Here is a 17,879-nt window from a genome sequence, read left to right as displayed (position 1 = left end):
GATGTAGAGCCTTGGGATTCTCCCTCTCTCCCTCTGCCTCTATCCCGCTCTTTCTCAAAATAAATCAATAAGCTTAGAAAAATGCATGGAAAGGGGAGAAAGCATAAGATTTCACTTTTTTTCTAACTTGCGAGCTGCTTTGAACACTGGGGTCCAGTTCCCTCTCCTCCACGATCAGATGGAAGGGTTTAGGAGGCACCAGTACATCTTGGAGCTGCCATCAGTGGCTCCTAGACTCTGCCATTTTTACTCTCAGCACAATGTCACACATGGGTCTTTGTAAACTCAACATTTAAAAATTCATGCTCCCAAAGACGCAATCGTTAGATTTTCACTTAACAGTTTACAACTACTCTATATCAAAGCATAATAATATCTAACATTTTCTTTTTCACTATCCTTTTCACAAACAGTTCTTTATTTGGTGCTTCAAAGAGCCTTGTAAAGACAAGGTAATTCTTCCCTTGTATCCGGGGAGGAAACAGAAGCTAGAATGATTGTCTAAAGGTCAACAGGCACTGAGTGGCAGGGGTGGCTCTTTCCATGATGCCACGGTGACTGCCTGGCGCATCACCGGGGGTGGTTCTCTGGGGGGGGGGGGGGGTCACCATGGAGCCAACCGCACATTCTGCAAGCATCTGGCACGTTGTGATTGTGTCACACGGCCCCTGAGCCTGCACAACGGCTGCTCTTGGTTCACGCGTCTCTGCTTTCCTTATGACTGTCAAACTGTAACCGGCCTCTTGTCCTGATATGACTGGATCTGTTCTCATGAAAGGGTCACGTTGACAGGAGAGCACTGACGATGTGCAAGAGTGGGACCGGGGCTTCAGATAGCTGTGAAGGCCAGTTTTCGCTGTGATCCCAACGCTATGGGTGTGAACTGGATGCTCAAGAAGGAGGAGGCCAGAGTCTCATTCTTTTCTGGGGCCAAGGTCAAGGACCCTCTCCTGGCTTCTCTCAGTGTTCCTTTTCAAGTGCTAGCAGGGCGCCACGTGGGCGCAGTATCAGAGGCCACGGTTGTGTGTTTGCAGTCAGTTCGTTGGGCATGCTCGAGTTCCGTGGAATGGTTGGGCTTTGTTTGTAGGTCTATTATTGTTATCAAGTGCTTTTTTTTTTTTTTTATAATTTTTTTTTTCAACGTTTATTTATTTTTGGGACAGAGAGAGACAGAGCATGAACGGGGGAGGGGCAGAGAGAGAGGGAGACACAGAATCGGAAACAGGCTCCAGGCTCTGAGCCATCAGCCCAGAGCCCGACGCGGGGCTCGAACTCACAGACCGCGAGATCGTGACCTGGCTGAAGTCGGATGCTTAACCGACTGCGCCACCCAGGCGCCCCTATCAAGTGCTTTTTAACTGCAGAGGTGGTCTTTCTCTTTCCTCGTCTCTCTCTCTCTCTCTCACTCTAATTCAAGGTCCATACTTTCTATAATCTGTTGAAGTACCTTTTCCAAGAGGCCTTTCTGACCACCCTTTAAAATACCACCTTCTCCTGATGCCACCCTCATCCCCCACTACGCCTATACCTTGCTCTATTAGGGTTTCCATAACACTTCTCTCCCCTGACATACTTCTTTTCATTTTTTCTTCTCCTCCCCTAGCAGAGGATCAAGTGCTCTATCTTCTTTGTTTGCTGCTGTAGTCCCGCTGCCTGGACAAGTGTCTTGCCCATAGTAGAGCTCAAGAAATATTTGTTGAATGAATTACTGTATTCTTTACATCTCTGCCCATGTCAGGTACAATCTCCGTCCTGCCTTTATAAGACCCAGTGAAATAAAAAGCAAGAAGCCATAGCAAAGGGGGAAAGAAAACCTTAACTTACTAATTTTGTAAAGTATCTAGTTCCTGTTCGCTGGTTGATTGGGGCAGGGAAGGGTGTAGAGGGGGGATGGTCAGAAACATGGTGTCAGGTGGGCTCTCAGCTTCAATGTGCCATGCCCAAGGCCCCAAAGACTGGCCCCTTTTGGAGCCCTTGTGCTGCCCAATCCCCTCCTCCAGATGGAAGTGAAGGCAATCACACATAAGCCAGTTCAGGTCATGTTCACTGGAGGAAAGCGAAAGCTTCACGTAGTTTATTTTGTTAATTGGGTGGCAGGAGACAGTAGGGAAAATGCAACGAGTCCAGTTGTTTGAGATCCACTGATCTGTTAGAAGGCTTGTTCTGAAACGAGTGAGAAATAAGGTCTATGGACTGAATCCTCCCATGCCTCCGTGCGTTTGTTGGGTTTTGCTCTCATGGTTTTTATAAAGCCTACCTGGAAAACTTCCAGTTGTAGCTTCAGGTCCGGATCCATGTTGTCTCCTCTACGAAATCTTTTCCAAAGTGTTCCAAAGGAGGGGTCTTCGGGGGCCCCGGGCACCACCGGTATGCTTTGCCCACATCTCTGACGCTGGCCTCGTCACCCTGTTCATGCACATGACTACCCGTTAAGTGCCATCCCGTGCTAGTTCGGTCTGAGCACTACGAGGACAGAAACCATCGCATCATGCTTTATGTCTTCAGCCTCCAGCTTAAGTGCCTGGCATATAGTTGGTACTTGATAAACGTCGAGAAATGAATGAGTGAATAGGTGAAAAACAAGAGACTGAAATCTAGACACGTTATCTGGTCATTTAGCATTTGGACCTTCTTTCTGGGGCTCCTCTTTGATGAGGTTCTTTTATCTTCATCCAGGCACTCTGATTGTTCTGAAACATCCCTATCCAAGGAAAGTGGAGGAACCATCCATTTATGAATCTGTCCGGGTTCACACAGCAATGCAGACGGGAAGAACGGAAAGTGACCTCGTGCCCACTGCACCCTCTGTAAGTGGCCCTCCATCTGACCACAGCGCTTTCACTGTCTAAACGTGGTAATATGCAGTAAGAGTTCAAAGGTTTTCTATATTTTTTAAATGTTTATTTTTGCGAGAGAGAGAGTATAAGCCAGGGAGGGGCAGAGAGAGAGGGAGAGAGAATCCCAAGCAGGCTCCACACTATAAGCACAGAGCCTGATGTGGGGCTCAAACTCATGTACGGTGAGATCATGACCTGAGCCTAAGTCGAAGGCTTAACTGACTGAGCCACCCAGGTGCACTGAGTTAGATAGTTTTAAAAGGATGTTTGTTCACATAAAAATTCTAACTTGTGATGTAAAACCTGGAAAGAAACATAAGGTTTGAAGCCCATGACTCAGTTCATCTGGTCCATCTGGCAAATCATCAAAAAATACATTGCCATAGTGAGGATTCTAAGTACCTTGAAAATGGCACCTAGGGGTGCCTGGGTGGCTCAGTCAGTTAAGTGTCCAACTTCAGCTCAAGTCATGATCTTACAGTTTGTGGGTTTGGGTCCCCTATTGGGCTCAGTGCTGACAGCTCAGAGCCTAGAGCCTGCTTTAGATTCTGTGTCTTGCTCTCTCTCTGCCCCTCTCCCCTTGTCGTCTCTCTCCTTCTCTCTCTCAAAAATAAATAAACACTAAAAATAAAAAAAGAAGAAAATGGCACTTAAATTCTTCCCTTTACTTAGCTAAACAAGTTCTTGGTAGAATGGGCGAGAGATGTAGATGTTCACATAGTTGGCTAAACTGTTATTCTGCCACAAGTTTCTTATATTAAGAAAATTTGGGGGGCGGGGGCACCTGGGTGTCTTAGTCAGCTCAGGTCATGATCTGTGGTGCATGAGTTCAAGCCTCGCACTAGGCTGTCTGCAGTCAGCACAGAGCCTGCTTCAGATCCTCTGTCCCCCTCTGTCTCTGCACCTCCTCTCTCTCTCTCTCTCTCTCTCTCTCTCTCTCTCTCTCTCAAAAAAACAAATTAAATAAAAACATTAAAAAAAGGAAGAAAAAATTTTTTTACATCTCAATGGTCTGCAGAGGAACAATATTCCCCACTTTGACTATAAAACCTCAGGATGTTATTTTTTTCCTATTCTTTTTTTTCCCTCCTGAATGAAGGGTATGGACGGATGGACAGACAGAAAATATTTGCACTTCTTTTTTTAATTTCTTTTAATGTTTATTTATTTTTGAGGGAGAGACAGAATATGAGTGGGGGAGGGGCAGAGAGCGAGAGGGAGACACAGAATCGGAAGCAGGCTCCAGGCTCTGAGCTGTCAGCACAGAGTCTGACGTGACATGGGGCTCGAACTCACAAACCGTGAGATCGTGACCTGAGCCAAAATCGGGCGCTTAACCAACTGAGCCACCGGGCGCCCCAACATTCACGCTCCTTTGCAATGTGGGCCTTTGTTCAATGTCAGTGCAACAGCAGCACTCACTGTTCCTCAAGTCCATTTCTGTTTGCTCTATGAGCTGTGAGCCTGCAAGGAATCCTCCCAGAACTGCTTCCCTGCCCTGTGCTCAGAGCTCTCACACTCTCCCTCTCTGCCTTGCTTGCCAAATACTCCCGGGATAAGACATCAGGATTTGTGTGGATAATAAAGAAGACAAAAAATGAAATATGGAGAACCAACTCTAGACAGCAACTATGACACTTGAAAAAAATCATCCCTTGAAGGTATTAGGCTACAAATGACAAACGTGTGGCCTCTTTGTCTCTGCAGAACTTTTCCTACCCTGCCACCAAAGAGATCTTTCTTGAAAAGCGGATCTGTCACTTGACCTCCCTGCTTAACCTTGGGTGGTGGCCGCTGTCTTCCCCTCCCACCTGGCCCTGTTCATCCTTCTGGCCTCACCTCTGCTCCTCTCACACTCACAGTCATGTGCATCCCTCTGGCTCTGCTCCTTCTCCTCTCCCTGCCTCAGGTACACTGTGAACACCACTGCTGTGCCCTCACCCTTCAAGGCTCATCAGAGATTGGTGTCTCTCAGGAAGCCTTCCTGGGCACTTCCTAGCTTTGGTGAAAATGCCCCCTTTTGTGCTCTGAGCACCCACTGTTCACTTTGATCCTGCCATCATCACGCTGGAGGCTAATAACCACTTGTGCATGTGTCTGCCGTCCCCGCGGTCTGACACTTCTCAGGACGAGAATCCGAGCTTGTCATTGGAGCTCTGTAGCCTAGCCTGGTTCCCAGGCGCACGTTACATTTTTTGCTACTCTGCTACGTCTCCTTGAAAGTAAGCATTGTGGGAATTGGGTGAAAGGGGTATTTTAGCTTTGTTAGAGTTGGAAGAGGAAGTATCAAACCTCAGAACCAGCAACATTTAGGAAAGCAAGACAATGAATAGTCCCAAGTCAGAACAGACCAAAGGCCAAATGAAGACTCACTCTTGGGGTGCCTGGGTGGCTCAGCCGGTTGAGCATCTGACTTTGGCTCAGGTCATGATCTCACGGTTCGCGAGTTCGAGCCCCGCGTCGGGCTCTGGTGCTGACAGCTCAGAGCCTGGAGCCTGCTTCAGATTCTCTGTCCCCCTTTCTCTCCACCCCTCCCCTGCTTGTGCTCTGTCTCTATCTTTCAAAAATGAATAAACATTAAAAAAAACAGAAAAAGACTCAACTCCTAATCGTTTTCCAGCCAACCCACCCCTCCCTGACTTCGTCTTTATGCATCCTTACCGCCTTACCAATCACCTCACATCTCTTTCATTTGTAACTTCATGTAACTTCACATTCTCCTCAGCTACACCCCCCCCCCACCGAGATTCCTGCTGCTACACCCGCCCTCCCCCCACCCCTCACCGAGATCCCTGCTCAGGGTCAGCTGCACCATACTCTACTACGTGTGTTCTTTATCAACAGTAAATTGCAGGACCTGATCTGTAGAGCTGGCGCGAGCATGGGATGTAGCTCCCTTAGGTAGAAATAAACCTCTTTGAACCAAATTCTGAAAGCCTCATTGCTTACCTTCTTTGCTCACTCCGAGTATGGGATGGATTCCCCTGCCCAAGCATCTCAGTATGACTATACACAGAACGTTCTGTACAATGGGGTTTTTAAAACAGTGGTGACTGATTGGTGGAGTGCGGCTGCACCCACACTGCGGAATGACAAATCCATGAAGCTTATTGTGCATCAATACAGGCAGAAAATTACCAACGTTTTCCTGTGTCGCAGGCAGAGAGAACAGTACAAAAGCCCTGAGGTGGGGACTAAACGGAGGTGCTTTGCAGACTGGCAAGATCAGAATGATTGGCATGAAGTGAGCGAGAGGGCAAGTGGTGGAAGATGAGATTATTGAGGGAAGGAGGGGTTGATCGCCTACAGCAGTGGGGTTCTTAAGGGGCCTGCTGCCCAGCTGAGTGTTTGGAAATTCGCGGTGCTTTGGGGCCCTCCTGGCATCAGTGGGTGTCAAGAACTGAGTAGAGCCTTAGACTTCACCCTGCTTGCAGACTAACAAAGCTCCACAGCCTCATGCCAGACTTCTGTGCGTCTGCCTTTGCTCTAGAGGGAAACACTATTTCTATCTTCCAAAGTCATTTGCTCAGGAGCGCCTGGGTGGCTCAGTCAGTGACGCGTCCGACTTCGGCTCAGGTCCTGATCTCGAGGTTGGTGAGCCTCATTGGGCTCTGGGCCGACACTACAGAGCCTGTTTGGGGTTCTCTCCTTCCTCCTCCCTCCTCTCTCTGCCCCTCCCCCACTTGCACTAAGGTTGTTTGTTCTACAAGCATGACTTAAAAATAGCTCTGGGACAAAGGGCTGGTGCCTTGCTCATAAGACATACGGAAACATGAGAACCCCTGAAGACTTGTTTCCCAGCAAAGGCAGGGGCCATGGAGGCTAAATGTGCCACCACACATAGGGGAGAATTATCACGTCCAAAATGTCAGCTGTATTAACAATAGGAAAGGCCTTGTAGAGAAAATAAATACTTTATTTTTGTTCTAAGTGTCAAGGAGAAATGATACTGGTTTTGAGCAATGTAATTTAAGTTTTAAAATTTTAAGACGCTCATTCTCACCACTAACTGCAAAGTGGAATGTGTTGCAAAGTTGGGGCGAGGTGCCCAGTTAGGGGGGCTGTTGGCGCAGTCCAGGGAGAGACGGTGGCAGTGGCAACTGAGAGCGGGGATAAGAACTGGTGAACTTCAGGGTGTGTTTTGAAGGTAGAAGAGACGAGACTTACAACAGGTTGAATGTGGTATGTGAAGGAGTCACAGAGTAGGCCTCCTGCACTTTACTCATATGGCCAAGTTGGCAGGGGGGGCGGGTTTGGCAGATGGGAAGAAGTAGTTCTGTTTTGGCTCTGGGAAATGTGAAATACCAATTGGTTCTGCTGATGGAGATTAAGTGAGATAATATATTTCAAGAGCCTGACATAGAATAGGTCCTATCTAAAATGTTAGCTCTCTGGGGCTCTTGGGTGGCACAGTTGGTTAAGCGTCCGACTTCAGCTCAGGTCATGATCTCATGGGTCATGGGTTCAAGCCCCGCATTGGGCTCTGTGCTGACAGCTCAGAGCCTGGAGCCTGCTTCCGATTCTGTGTCTCCCTCGCTCTCTGCCCCTACCCCACTCACACTCTGTCTCTGTCTCTGTCTCTGTCTCTCTCTCAAAACTAAGGACACATTAAAAAAAATTTGATTACAATACACTATAATACAATAAAATGTTAGCTTCCTGGGGTGCCTGGGTGGCTCAGTCAGTTAAGCATCGGAATCTTGATTTCAGCTCAGGTCATGATCTCACAATTCATGGGTTCGAGCCCCACATCTGCCAGTGTGGAGCCTTCTTGGGATTCTCTCTTTCACTGTCTCTCTGCCCCTCCCTTGCTCGCTCTCTCTCTCTCAAAATAAATAAATAAACTTAAAAAGTATAATAATAAAATGTCAGCTTCCTTAGCTTCCCTGCTATGGGATTCATCCTCTTTTTAATGACTCCTTCCTTCTAAAATTTCTGTTCCCTTTGCTTCTGCCACATTTTTCTCTCTTTATTCTGTTATCTTACTAATATAAGATACATTGTGACGTCATAATAGAACAAAATACCCTATAAGGAATTTGGTTTCTTCAGAAATTTATGAAGTTACAAAATCTTCACCTTAGGGTCCTTGTTTTAGGCATATTTCTATTTGCACTGTTCCCCACCATTCCTTACATTTTATAGGTGCTAGCTATGTGTGTGATAGTTACCCTTGAATCAATGCTACATGAGTGAATAAATGATTCATTGTCACTTCAAGTGTCAATAAATCTGCATTCCCGAAATTTCTTTTCACTGAACGGAGGCCTCGAGAGATGGTCTGTGAAAAAGGGATGCTAGGATAGCAGAGGATCACGTGATAAGATAAATATGGAAATGCTACCTCTACTGTTCCCTCTTAAAATTCACAAGGCATATTAGCATCATAAAGACTCGGGGAAGTAAAGAAATGTCTCTCCTTAGTCCAGCGTTTCCCAAATGTATTGACCCAACATCAATCCACGGGTGTGTGCCTGGGTGCGTAATAGCCGTGCAACAATCAAAGCAATGGGTTTCACATGACACACTTTGCCAACCCCGGCTTTCACAAGTGATGTGATGTGGCTTATTATTTGCAAATTGCTAACTCCAGTTAGAAGAGAGTCTCTCACTTGTTGTCTGTTGCTATAGGATTCCCCCAGAAGATCCAGTCTGCAAACAGTTTCTCCCCACACAGGGAGGATGTTCAAGAAGGCGATTACTCAAAGATCAATGGCAAACTTGTGTTCCTTTTTAAAATAGGGCAGAAATAGACAAAAGTCACGTTGTGATAGATCTGAGCTTTACTTGGTGCTTCTCTCTTTTTCAGCTGGGCACCAAAGAGGGTTACCTCACCAAACAGGGGGGCCTGGTCAAGGTAAGGAAATGGGTTTCTGCCTGGAGCCAGCCACAGAGAAAGAGAGCATGTCAGCAGACTCAATTCCCACGTTGACATTCTTTTAAAACATGCTTGCCCACTCATTTTGACCCAGTTAAAATATTTCTGTTTCAAGAGTTGATCTTTATGACTAATATTGGTCAAAATTCTGGAAACTCACTTGACTGTCTTTGGCAAAGTCAAATGTGTGAGAGTAGGCCTACAGTTAATACTCCCCAAAACTTACAGTCCTTTTAATGGAACAATAGAGGATGAAGGATGAAAGTAGCAAGTTGACTCTAGAACATTCTTCTTTTTCATTTTTTTTAACAAAGAAGTGAAAATTGTATAAAATATTTACCCAAAAGTAGGCCAAAAATATCACTGGCATTAACGTAACTATGTTATAAAATCCCAAAGGAAACACAGTTTAGAACTTTACTAGTGTGGGGTATCCAATTGTCCCTCCATTTATGTCATTGTACCAAGATGGCCTTCATGGAATAGGTCTACTCTTCCCTATTTTAAGAGTCGGGGCACTTAACCTCTCTCATGGGTACTGGCCTGCTTGAGTTCAACCTAAATATTTATTTATTTGTGTCCCTACTAGACTGGATGCTTTCTAAGGATAGGAAGTATTTATATTCACAGCATATCTGTTTTTAAGTTCTCTGTTACCTCTTTTAACTGGACACATTGCCACCCGAGATGAGGGTTCTGTCAGTACGTAAGAAGGAGGAGGTGGGAAACACCAGTTCCTGCCACCAATACCGTGGAATTCTTAGGCAAGTCTTAGAAAATTATGTGGTTTGAGGTTCCTAAACTTCAATTTGTGTATTTGTTAAACAAGAATATTGGCATCATATAAGGATTGGCTATAATATATACGAACATCCAAGGATAGTATGTAGCCCATAGTAGGTGCTCACAAAATGGTATATATTCTTATTATAGAGTTAATAAGACAGACATTTAGTAGTTTGTTATAAATAACCTTGGATATTTATGATAGACCATTTCTTCTTATTTAAGTATGTCAATATCTCTATCTTCATTATGAACTTAAAGCATGAAATCACTTTAGTTTTTGTAGATTTTTTGAAACTTTTCTTCAGAAATGACTTACCACAACAATATTTTATTGGATCTAATCTTTTAGATACTATTGAAATTAAAGGAAACGATCCAGTTCCAAGATTGCATTCCTATATTCAAAACCTGCATGTTTTAATTATTTTTTTCTCAGACCTGGAAAACAAGATGGTTCACGTTGCACAGGAATGAGCTGAAATACTTCAAAGACCAGATGGTGAGAAACATAATGCCCTTTAAAAATCAGCTCTCTAGATGCAAAGAACATCTGCCTTTGAAATCCCTGAGATTTTCTTTATGAGTACCTGAAACGCCAATAAGTGATTGGAAATGTGTGTTCTTGATTCCTGATATGAGAGTTGTTTTCTTTTCAAGTAATCTTTACCCCCAACATGAACCCTCGGGGTTCAAACTCACAACCCCGAGATCAAGAGCTGCATGCTCCACTGACAGAGCCAGCCTTGTGCCTTAGGCAGAGTTCTTCCGCAAGGATGAGATGTGTGTCCCAGAAACGGATCTTTTGAACTGCTAAACCAGCTTCCCAAGGCACATCATTCCCTTGTTTAGGGCAATGGGTTTGTTGTCTTGCTGGGGTGTGTTAGCTTTGTCTGCAGCAGTTTCTCCCTTTAGTATAAAATATGTCCATTTCCCATGCCCATTTCATGAAGCCAGTTTGAAATTATTTTATTTCTTCTCACTTTCCCTACACCAAATTTCCGAGAAAGTAGAAGTTTAAAAACATGAAAGAAAAATATGACTCCCTTCTATGTTTAAAATCCATCTCCAATAAGACAAATATATGGCTTCACTCATATGAGGACTTTAAGAGACAAAAACAGATGAACACAAGGGAAGGGAAGCAAAAATAATACAAAAACAGGGAGGGGGACAAAACATAAGAGACTCTTAAATATGGAGAACAAACAGAGGGTTACTGGAGGGGTTGTGGGAGGAGGGATAGGCTAAATGGGTAAGGGGCATTAAGGAATCTACTCCTGAAATCATTGTGGCACCATATGCTAACTAACTTGGATGTAAATTAAAAACAAATAAATTATTAATAAAATAAAATAATTTTAAAAAATCCATCTCCACTAAATTTAAATTGATAAAGGAGCACCTGGGTGGCTCAGTGGGTTGAGCATCTGACTTCGGCTCAGGTCATGATCTCACGGTTGATGAGTTCGAGCCCCCCGTGGGGCTCTGTGCTGACAGCTCAGAGCCCTGGAGCCTGCTTTGGATTCTGTGTCTCCCTCTCTCTGCCCCTCCCCCACTCATTTTCTGTCTCAAAAATAAATAAACATTAAAAAAAATTTTTTAAATAAATAAATAAAATAAATTGATAAAGACAATCTCTTCCTAACATCCAGCTTCATGAATAGCAAATCCCCAAACCAGGGGTTATGACTTCCCTTCAGGAAGGTTCTCTATGATCGGTCCCCTTAATGAAAGTAAAATCGACAAGGGCATATAATGGAAGATTTTTAGGGGGATAAATGATGGACAAATTTGTGTGTTTTATTGTGATGACATATAAGTTGCTTTCTTTTTCTTTTTTGAAGTCACCAGAACCAATTCGGATCCTAGACTTAACAGAATGTTCAGCTGTACAATTTGATTATTCACAGGAAAGAGTAAACTGTTTTTGGTAAGTTGTCTTGTAAGGAAATGATTTTAAACGTCTTCTTGGCAGACAATTACTTTAGCTGAGGAATAAAAAAACCCTGTATGTACAAAAGTCTTGATCTGAGGGGCACGGATGTAACTAACACACGGCGTATGTATGTTAGGAATGCTGCAGCTGAGCGTGACATAATACCTCATTTAAAGTGACTTAAACCAATAAGCAGGTCCGGCAGCATAACTGTTTACGTTGTACACTGCATAAGTATATACGTAACAGAATGCCACCAACATCTCAGCTTTATTCCTTTGGAGTTTTTTACTCATTTAAAATTTTAACTTTGTTGACTGCAACAATGGGTGATTTGTATTATTATGACTATTTCTGGCAGATAACACAAAAGTGTTTCGTTCTAACCTAATCAGTGCATCATGACAATTCTCTGACTAGGAGACGTGTCTTGAAAAAGGAGTGCTTTATTTTCCATCAACCTTAGTGTTTTTCAAACATACCCACATACCTTTCAGTTAGATGCATTATAAGTATTTTGCCATTACCTGCTATATCTCTCTCCATTCACTTTTTTTCCTGAAAAAATTGAAAGTAAGTTGGAGACATCATGGCACTTTATCTATATATACCTGGGCATGTACTCCCTAAGAATAACAGTGTCACCATTACACATCCAAGAAAATGAACGTTAATTCTGTAACATCTACCAGTAATGGATATCTTTTAAAAAATCACTTAAAGGGGGGTGCCTGGGTGGCTCAGTTGGTTGAGCAACCAACTTCAGCTCAGGTCATGATCTCACGGCTTGTGAGTTCGAGCCCCACACCGGGCTTTGTGCTGACAGCTCAGAGCCTGGAGCCTGTTTCGGATTCTGTGTCTCCCTCTCTCTCTGCCCCTCCCCAACTCATGCTCTGTGTCTGTCAAAAATCAATAAACATTAAAAAAAATTTTATTTTAAAGAAAAAAAATAAAAATTCACTTAAAGGTACCATATGAGCCAGCAGCGGGGGGGTGGGGGGGTGGGGGGTGGGGTTATTGGTTATATAACAAAATATCAGGAGGCAGGCAGCTAACATGACAAGATGGGAGCCAGTGTCCCTACATTACTCTTGACCTTGAGCAATTCATTTGCTACTTTAGTGTCCAAGATAACTACTCCAGCTTTAGGCCTCACATTTTCATGTCAGTCATGAAGAAGGATGTAGGGATGGGATCACCCATACCTGTCCCTTTTTATCAGGAAAGCAGGCATTTTCTCGGAAATCTATCAGATTTCCCCTCCTATCTCATTGGCCAAGGCTGGGTCCCATGGCCATCCGCAGCAGCAGGGAAAGCGAGAAAACTAGTATGATCATAATTGGCTCCAGCTAATTATAATTTATTGCCTGGGGTTCTGTTAGCAAGAAGAAAGGAAAAATTATCTGCATTAATAGGCAATTAATAATGTCTCTCACAGGGAGTAACGAACAATGACAATTCCAGAAACCAGTTCTATATAGTACCACCATTATCCCCTTACCACCCAACCGGGCCTCACACCAAGGTTTACCTTCTATACACAGGGACTTACTTCTTGTCTATTCAATGTTAATCACTGATACAAACAAGATATGCTGCTTTGGCTTTAGGATATAGAAACCCTTCTGACTTAGAGCGGAAGGCTTTTTAAAATTTTTTCTCACGAGAGAAGAAAAAAGGATTCTTAGTGTTTCGCATCTCAAGTATAAGGACGGGAAGTATGGGCAAGATGTAAGTTAGGGCTGATCTTTTTAATCAAAAGATTTGACTAGATAGCCAAAGAGAGACAGTCAACGAAGAGCTACCATATTCCTAGAATAAGTTTTCATGCCAGTAGGAAAGTTGGTCTTCTTCTAAGCAGAGATGAACTCATGACACAGTGGGCAAAATGAATAGTTGAGATTTATTATCTTTTTTTTTCCTGTCCTAATTAGTTAAAAGTACCTACATCCAACAAAGCAGCTTATTTCTCACTGAATCAGGCCAACACAAATGGGTTTCTTCAGCAAACTCTTACCCGTCTTGCTGATTCTTTGAATCATAGCACGCGTTCGGAGTCATTTAACACATCAGCTGAATAAACACACAAGTGCTGTATTCAGTCTGAGACATAACCCTACAAAAGGATATGGGGGTGTCCTGGACATGTTTTTTTTTTTCTGTTTTGACTTCTCATTAGAAAATATAAACTGACCAGTAATAATACTATGAACCCACAGCTTCCTCCACATTTCTGCCCTTTGCTGGCAGGAATCACTCTGTATTTATCAGTTCTTCAAGTTGCTCTTTGTTGATTATTTTTTCCTGTTGAATATTCTAATTACTGTTCAACTAATACATTCAACCAACCACCTGGAGTATCTTACGTTTTTCTTTCGTCTTCTCAGCTTAGTGTTTCCATTCAGGACATTTTATCTCTGTGCAAAGACAGGAGTGGAAGCTGACGAGTGGATCAAGATATTACGCTGGAAACTGGTGAGTTATACAAGTCCTCTTGATGTCTAGTACTCAGAAATAACATGTTGACAACTTCAAACATATTTCTATTGAAAGTGTCAGACTATCTCCAAGAACGAATGGGGTGTCCACTGGCAGACTTCTTGTGAGTCACAGAAGGCATGGAGATGGGGGTAAAAGAGAAAGGACAGGGCTACACTGGGGTCTCAGCCCTGGAGCCTTAGCCTCTCGCCCTCAAGATTAGTCTTCTTTTGAGTGGGTGGCGTGGTCCAATTTTGCCTGGAGGACATGTGGGACTGGAAGGTCAGACAGAGGAAAGCCGCCATATTTCTATAATAGAAATTCCTTTTAAATAGAGAAGGAAGGGGCGCCTGGGTGGCTTGGTCGGTTAAGCGTCCGAGTCCGGCTCAGGTCATGATCTCACGGTCTGTGAGTTCGAGCCCCGCGTCGGGCTCTGTGCTGACAGCTCAGAGCCTGGAGCCTGTTTCAGATTCTGTGTCTCCCTCTCTCTCTGCTCCTCCCCTGTTCATGCTCTGTCTCTCTCTGTCTCAAAAATAAATAAACGTTAAAAAAAAAATTAAAAAAAAATAAATAGAGAAGGAAGATTGATTGCTAGAGGAACTTCCCTTAGCTTCCAGTCTTTGTGAAGATCAAGCATGAAATGTGGTTTATTTTATCTGCTTTCTTATAAGGTGCTTATAAAAATTCACCAGTCAGGGGCGCCTGGGTGGCGCAGTCAGTTAAGCGTCCGACTTCAGCCAGGTCACAATCTCGCGGTCTGTGAGTTCGAGGCCCGCATCAGGCTCTGGGCTGATGGCTCAGAGCCTGGAGCCTGTTTCTGATTCTGTGTCTCCCTCTCTCTCTGCCCCCTCCCCCATTCATGCTCTGTCTCTCTCTGTCCCAAAAATAAATAAACGTTGAAAAAAAAATTTTTTTTTAAATAAAAAAAAGAATAAAAATTCACCAGTCTCATACATTTTTTGTATATGTGTTTGCAACTTAGTGAGTTGTTAGTCAAGAACATGTCCTTACAGCTTTCTAAAATTTTCTATAAATACCATCTTGAAACCCTTGATGTTTTCAAACATCAACAAATTTTCTTAATTTTTTTTTTATGAAGAAACTTGTTGAATATTCTTTTGTAGATGCTGGGACTTTTGCTTTTGGTTGTATTTTCAGTTTGAAATCCAAATAAGTATACCACTCATTTTTATTTTTTATTATTTAAAAACATTTTTGAAATGTTCATTTATTTTGAGAGACAGAGAAATAAGAGAACAAGCAGGGGAGGGACAGAGAGAAGGAGATAATCCCAAACAGGCTGAGTGCTGTCAGTACAGAGCCTGATGCAGGGTTCGAACACACAAACCGAGAAATCATGACCTGAGCCAAAATCAAGAGTCAGACACTTAACTGATTGAGTCACCCAGTCTCGCCCCCCCGCCCCATTCATTTTTAGATAGTTCCAATGTATTTGATACTCAGTGGGGAACTACTCTGCCACATGAAACATTTGCTCAGATAATCAATTTTTTATTCTTTGTATTCTGTAATTACGCAAGTGACACATCATTATTATAGAAAAATTAAAGTAAAAGTACATCAAACTCACACACTTTCAGACTTCTCCCTGTGCAAATATTTAAAAATCAAAATTTAATCACTCTTTACATACATACTCCACTGGCAATGTGTCATAAACATTTTTCCCTATTAATAAATTTAGATCTAAGTATTCATTTTGATTCATTGAATAGTATTTCATTTTATGAATTACCGTAAGTATTAGGCCAGTTCCCAATTTGTACATGTTTTAGCAACTACTTTTCAATATTTATCCTGCAAAAAGTACGGAAAGCCATACTGAAATTCGGTGGGGGGTAGGGGTGTCACGTGTTCATTAACTTACAGATGCAATGTGTCCTTACTAACCAGCATGTCTTATTTAATATTTGCTAAGTTCGTTATCATAAAATTGCTCACCAGTAAATATGTATGTGTGTATGCTCTATTACAGTCTCAAATAAGAAAGCAGCTCGACCAAGGGGAAGGCACAATCCGATCTCGGTCGTTCATCTTTAAATAGGCCTTCCCTGCCCAAGCGCGCAGGGCGGAATGGACCCTGATGTTGTGATCCACAGCAGGCTTCAGACGAAAGCTGACTAAGGCTTTTTCTTTCAAAACAAACCAAAAGCACATGCAGATTTGGACCTTTCGGAACCCACCACATTTGCTGACTTGTGGGTAACTGCTTGCCCTTCAGGATGTTGTCACCTCCGTGAGAATACCAAAGCTGTCATCGTTCTGATGGAAGCCGATGAAACCACCAACCCAGGCGTGCTCACTTTTAGGAAATGTAGAAGACAAAGGGGTTTTGTGTTCTCTCATTGCGGTCCCCAAGCCGCATGGCATCCCATTCTGCATCACAGTCAGCTCCTCCGACATCCAGGTTGTGCTATCAACCAGGAAGGGAACAGCTATGTGCTTTGACTGCTTCTACAGAAAGTGCCTAGAAATAACAAACACCGAAGATTGAGGATGGGGGCAGCGCTGGTTCTGTTTTTTGTTTTTGTTCTTTCTTTATACAGAAAACCAAACAAAACCAAAATGGGAAATTTCTTTTCTCTTCGTAACAGGCTCAGGCATCTAGTGGGTCCTTCCTTCCCTTCTAATGATAAGCCCGTGAAAAGTACATGTCCTACCGGCTATTAAGTAGGATGAGAAAGATAAAGGAAGGTAATCATTTTGGGGAAAATGTTTTAAAGAGTAGGAAAGCCTAACTTGAGGAAAGGTAATAAAAGAGCCGGTTACTTGTAGCTTAATAACAATCCGTGTTATCAGTATTATAACTAGAACAATAATAGAGTATTTGTAAGCGCTGGGTTCTCTTCATGCAACATCTCTGCGAACAGATTGAGAGACTTGTGAAGCCGAGTGTGTTGGGACAGTCCCTTCCCCAGGGCGAGCTGCCGGTGTCGGCCTGGGGCAAGTCAGAATTCCCTGGCACTGAGATAGCTGAGCACTCTCGCCTTATTCAAGAGCAACTTCTGTGGCCACATGAAGGAGCAACACTAAGTCCGTATGAAACGAACAATGATGTGTTACAGCGCATTTTCGAACTACAAAAAGAGGATTGAAATAGGGTAACGAGATACTGGCATCCAGAGCTCAAACAGATTCTAACCCCTTCTCTTATCTTTATGAATACTGCTTTTTTTTTTTTTTTTAGATAGAAGTTTAAAGGGACAGAAAAGTGGAGGGAGACCCCAAATACAAGAGATTATGGTATACGGTGCGAAGCGATGTCGTAACACTGCTTTTGCAGTTCCAAATGCGTACCTTGACGAAAAAGTTGCTTCTGTTACTCAAAACATCTGGGACTCAGAGATTACATTCCATTTTTGTGTATTTCAACAAGGTTTTTCATGTATTTTGTTATGTTTGTATCATATGAGATAAAGCAAATGGCAACTTAAAAATGTATTATGTCAAGTTCACAAAGTAAGCACTTGCAAATGAATCTTCACTGAGATGTGCGGTTCATGTTTTATTTTCTCAGAACCAAGTTTTTCTTTGTGTAGGTAATGTTGTTCCTACTTTTTGTAAAATATGTCCTGTTTATTTATATTCTTTGGTTAAGTTTATTAAAAAGAGCATTTTGCTGTGCCTGTAATATTTTGCTATTAAAATATATTTTATCTGTAATTTAAAAGGAAATACAACTGATTAATGTCATAAATGGCAATGAAGAATCCACTTCTGTTAGACTGTGTGCTATGAAGAATTTGGAGTTGAAGAAATACTCTCGGTCTTGAAGGAGTTCTTAGTTAATATGGGAAAGATAATAAATAAATACATACAGGGGCACCTGAGAGGCTCAGTTGGTGAAGCATCTGACTCTGGATTTCAGCTCAAGTCATGATCTCATAGTTCACGGTCTTGAGCCCTGCATCGGGCTCTGTGTTGACAGCTCAGAGCCTTG

The 17,879-nt window shown here is 42.9% G+C and overlaps 1 protein-coding gene across 1 annotated transcript in view; it reads left to right on the top strand.

Annotated features, from left to right (window-relative positions):
- DAPP1 (dual adaptor of phosphotyrosine and 3-phosphoinositides 1) overlaps nt 1–17,165 on the top strand; it is a 53,110-nt gene extending 35,945 nt beyond the window's left edge. The window contains exons 4-9 of the mRNA XM_047855790.1: nt 2,677–2,807; nt 8,647–8,694; nt 9,941–10,003; nt 11,349–11,434; nt 13,828–13,915; nt 15,915–17,165. Of these exons, the coding sequence (XP_047711746.1) occupies nt 2,677–2,807; nt 8,647–8,694; nt 9,941–10,003; nt 11,349–11,434; nt 13,828–13,915; nt 15,915–15,983 (485 nt within the window). The 3' untranslated portion in view covers nt 15,984–17,165. The remainder of the gene's footprint in view (nt 1–2,676; nt 2,808–8,646; nt 8,695–9,940; nt 10,004–11,348; nt 11,435–13,827; nt 13,916–15,914) is intronic.
- The last annotated feature ends 714 nt before the right edge of the window (nt 17,166–17,879 follow it).

Source organism: Prionailurus viverrinus, chromosome B1, assembly GCF_022837055.1.
Source record: "Prionailurus viverrinus isolate Anna chromosome B1, UM_Priviv_1.0, whole genome shotgun sequence".
Taxonomy (NCBI): domain Eukaryota; kingdom Metazoa; phylum Chordata; class Mammalia; order Carnivora; family Felidae; genus Prionailurus; species Prionailurus viverrinus.
Note: the sequence above shows the minus strand (reverse complement) of the source record. Positions and strands in the feature narration are given on the sequence as shown.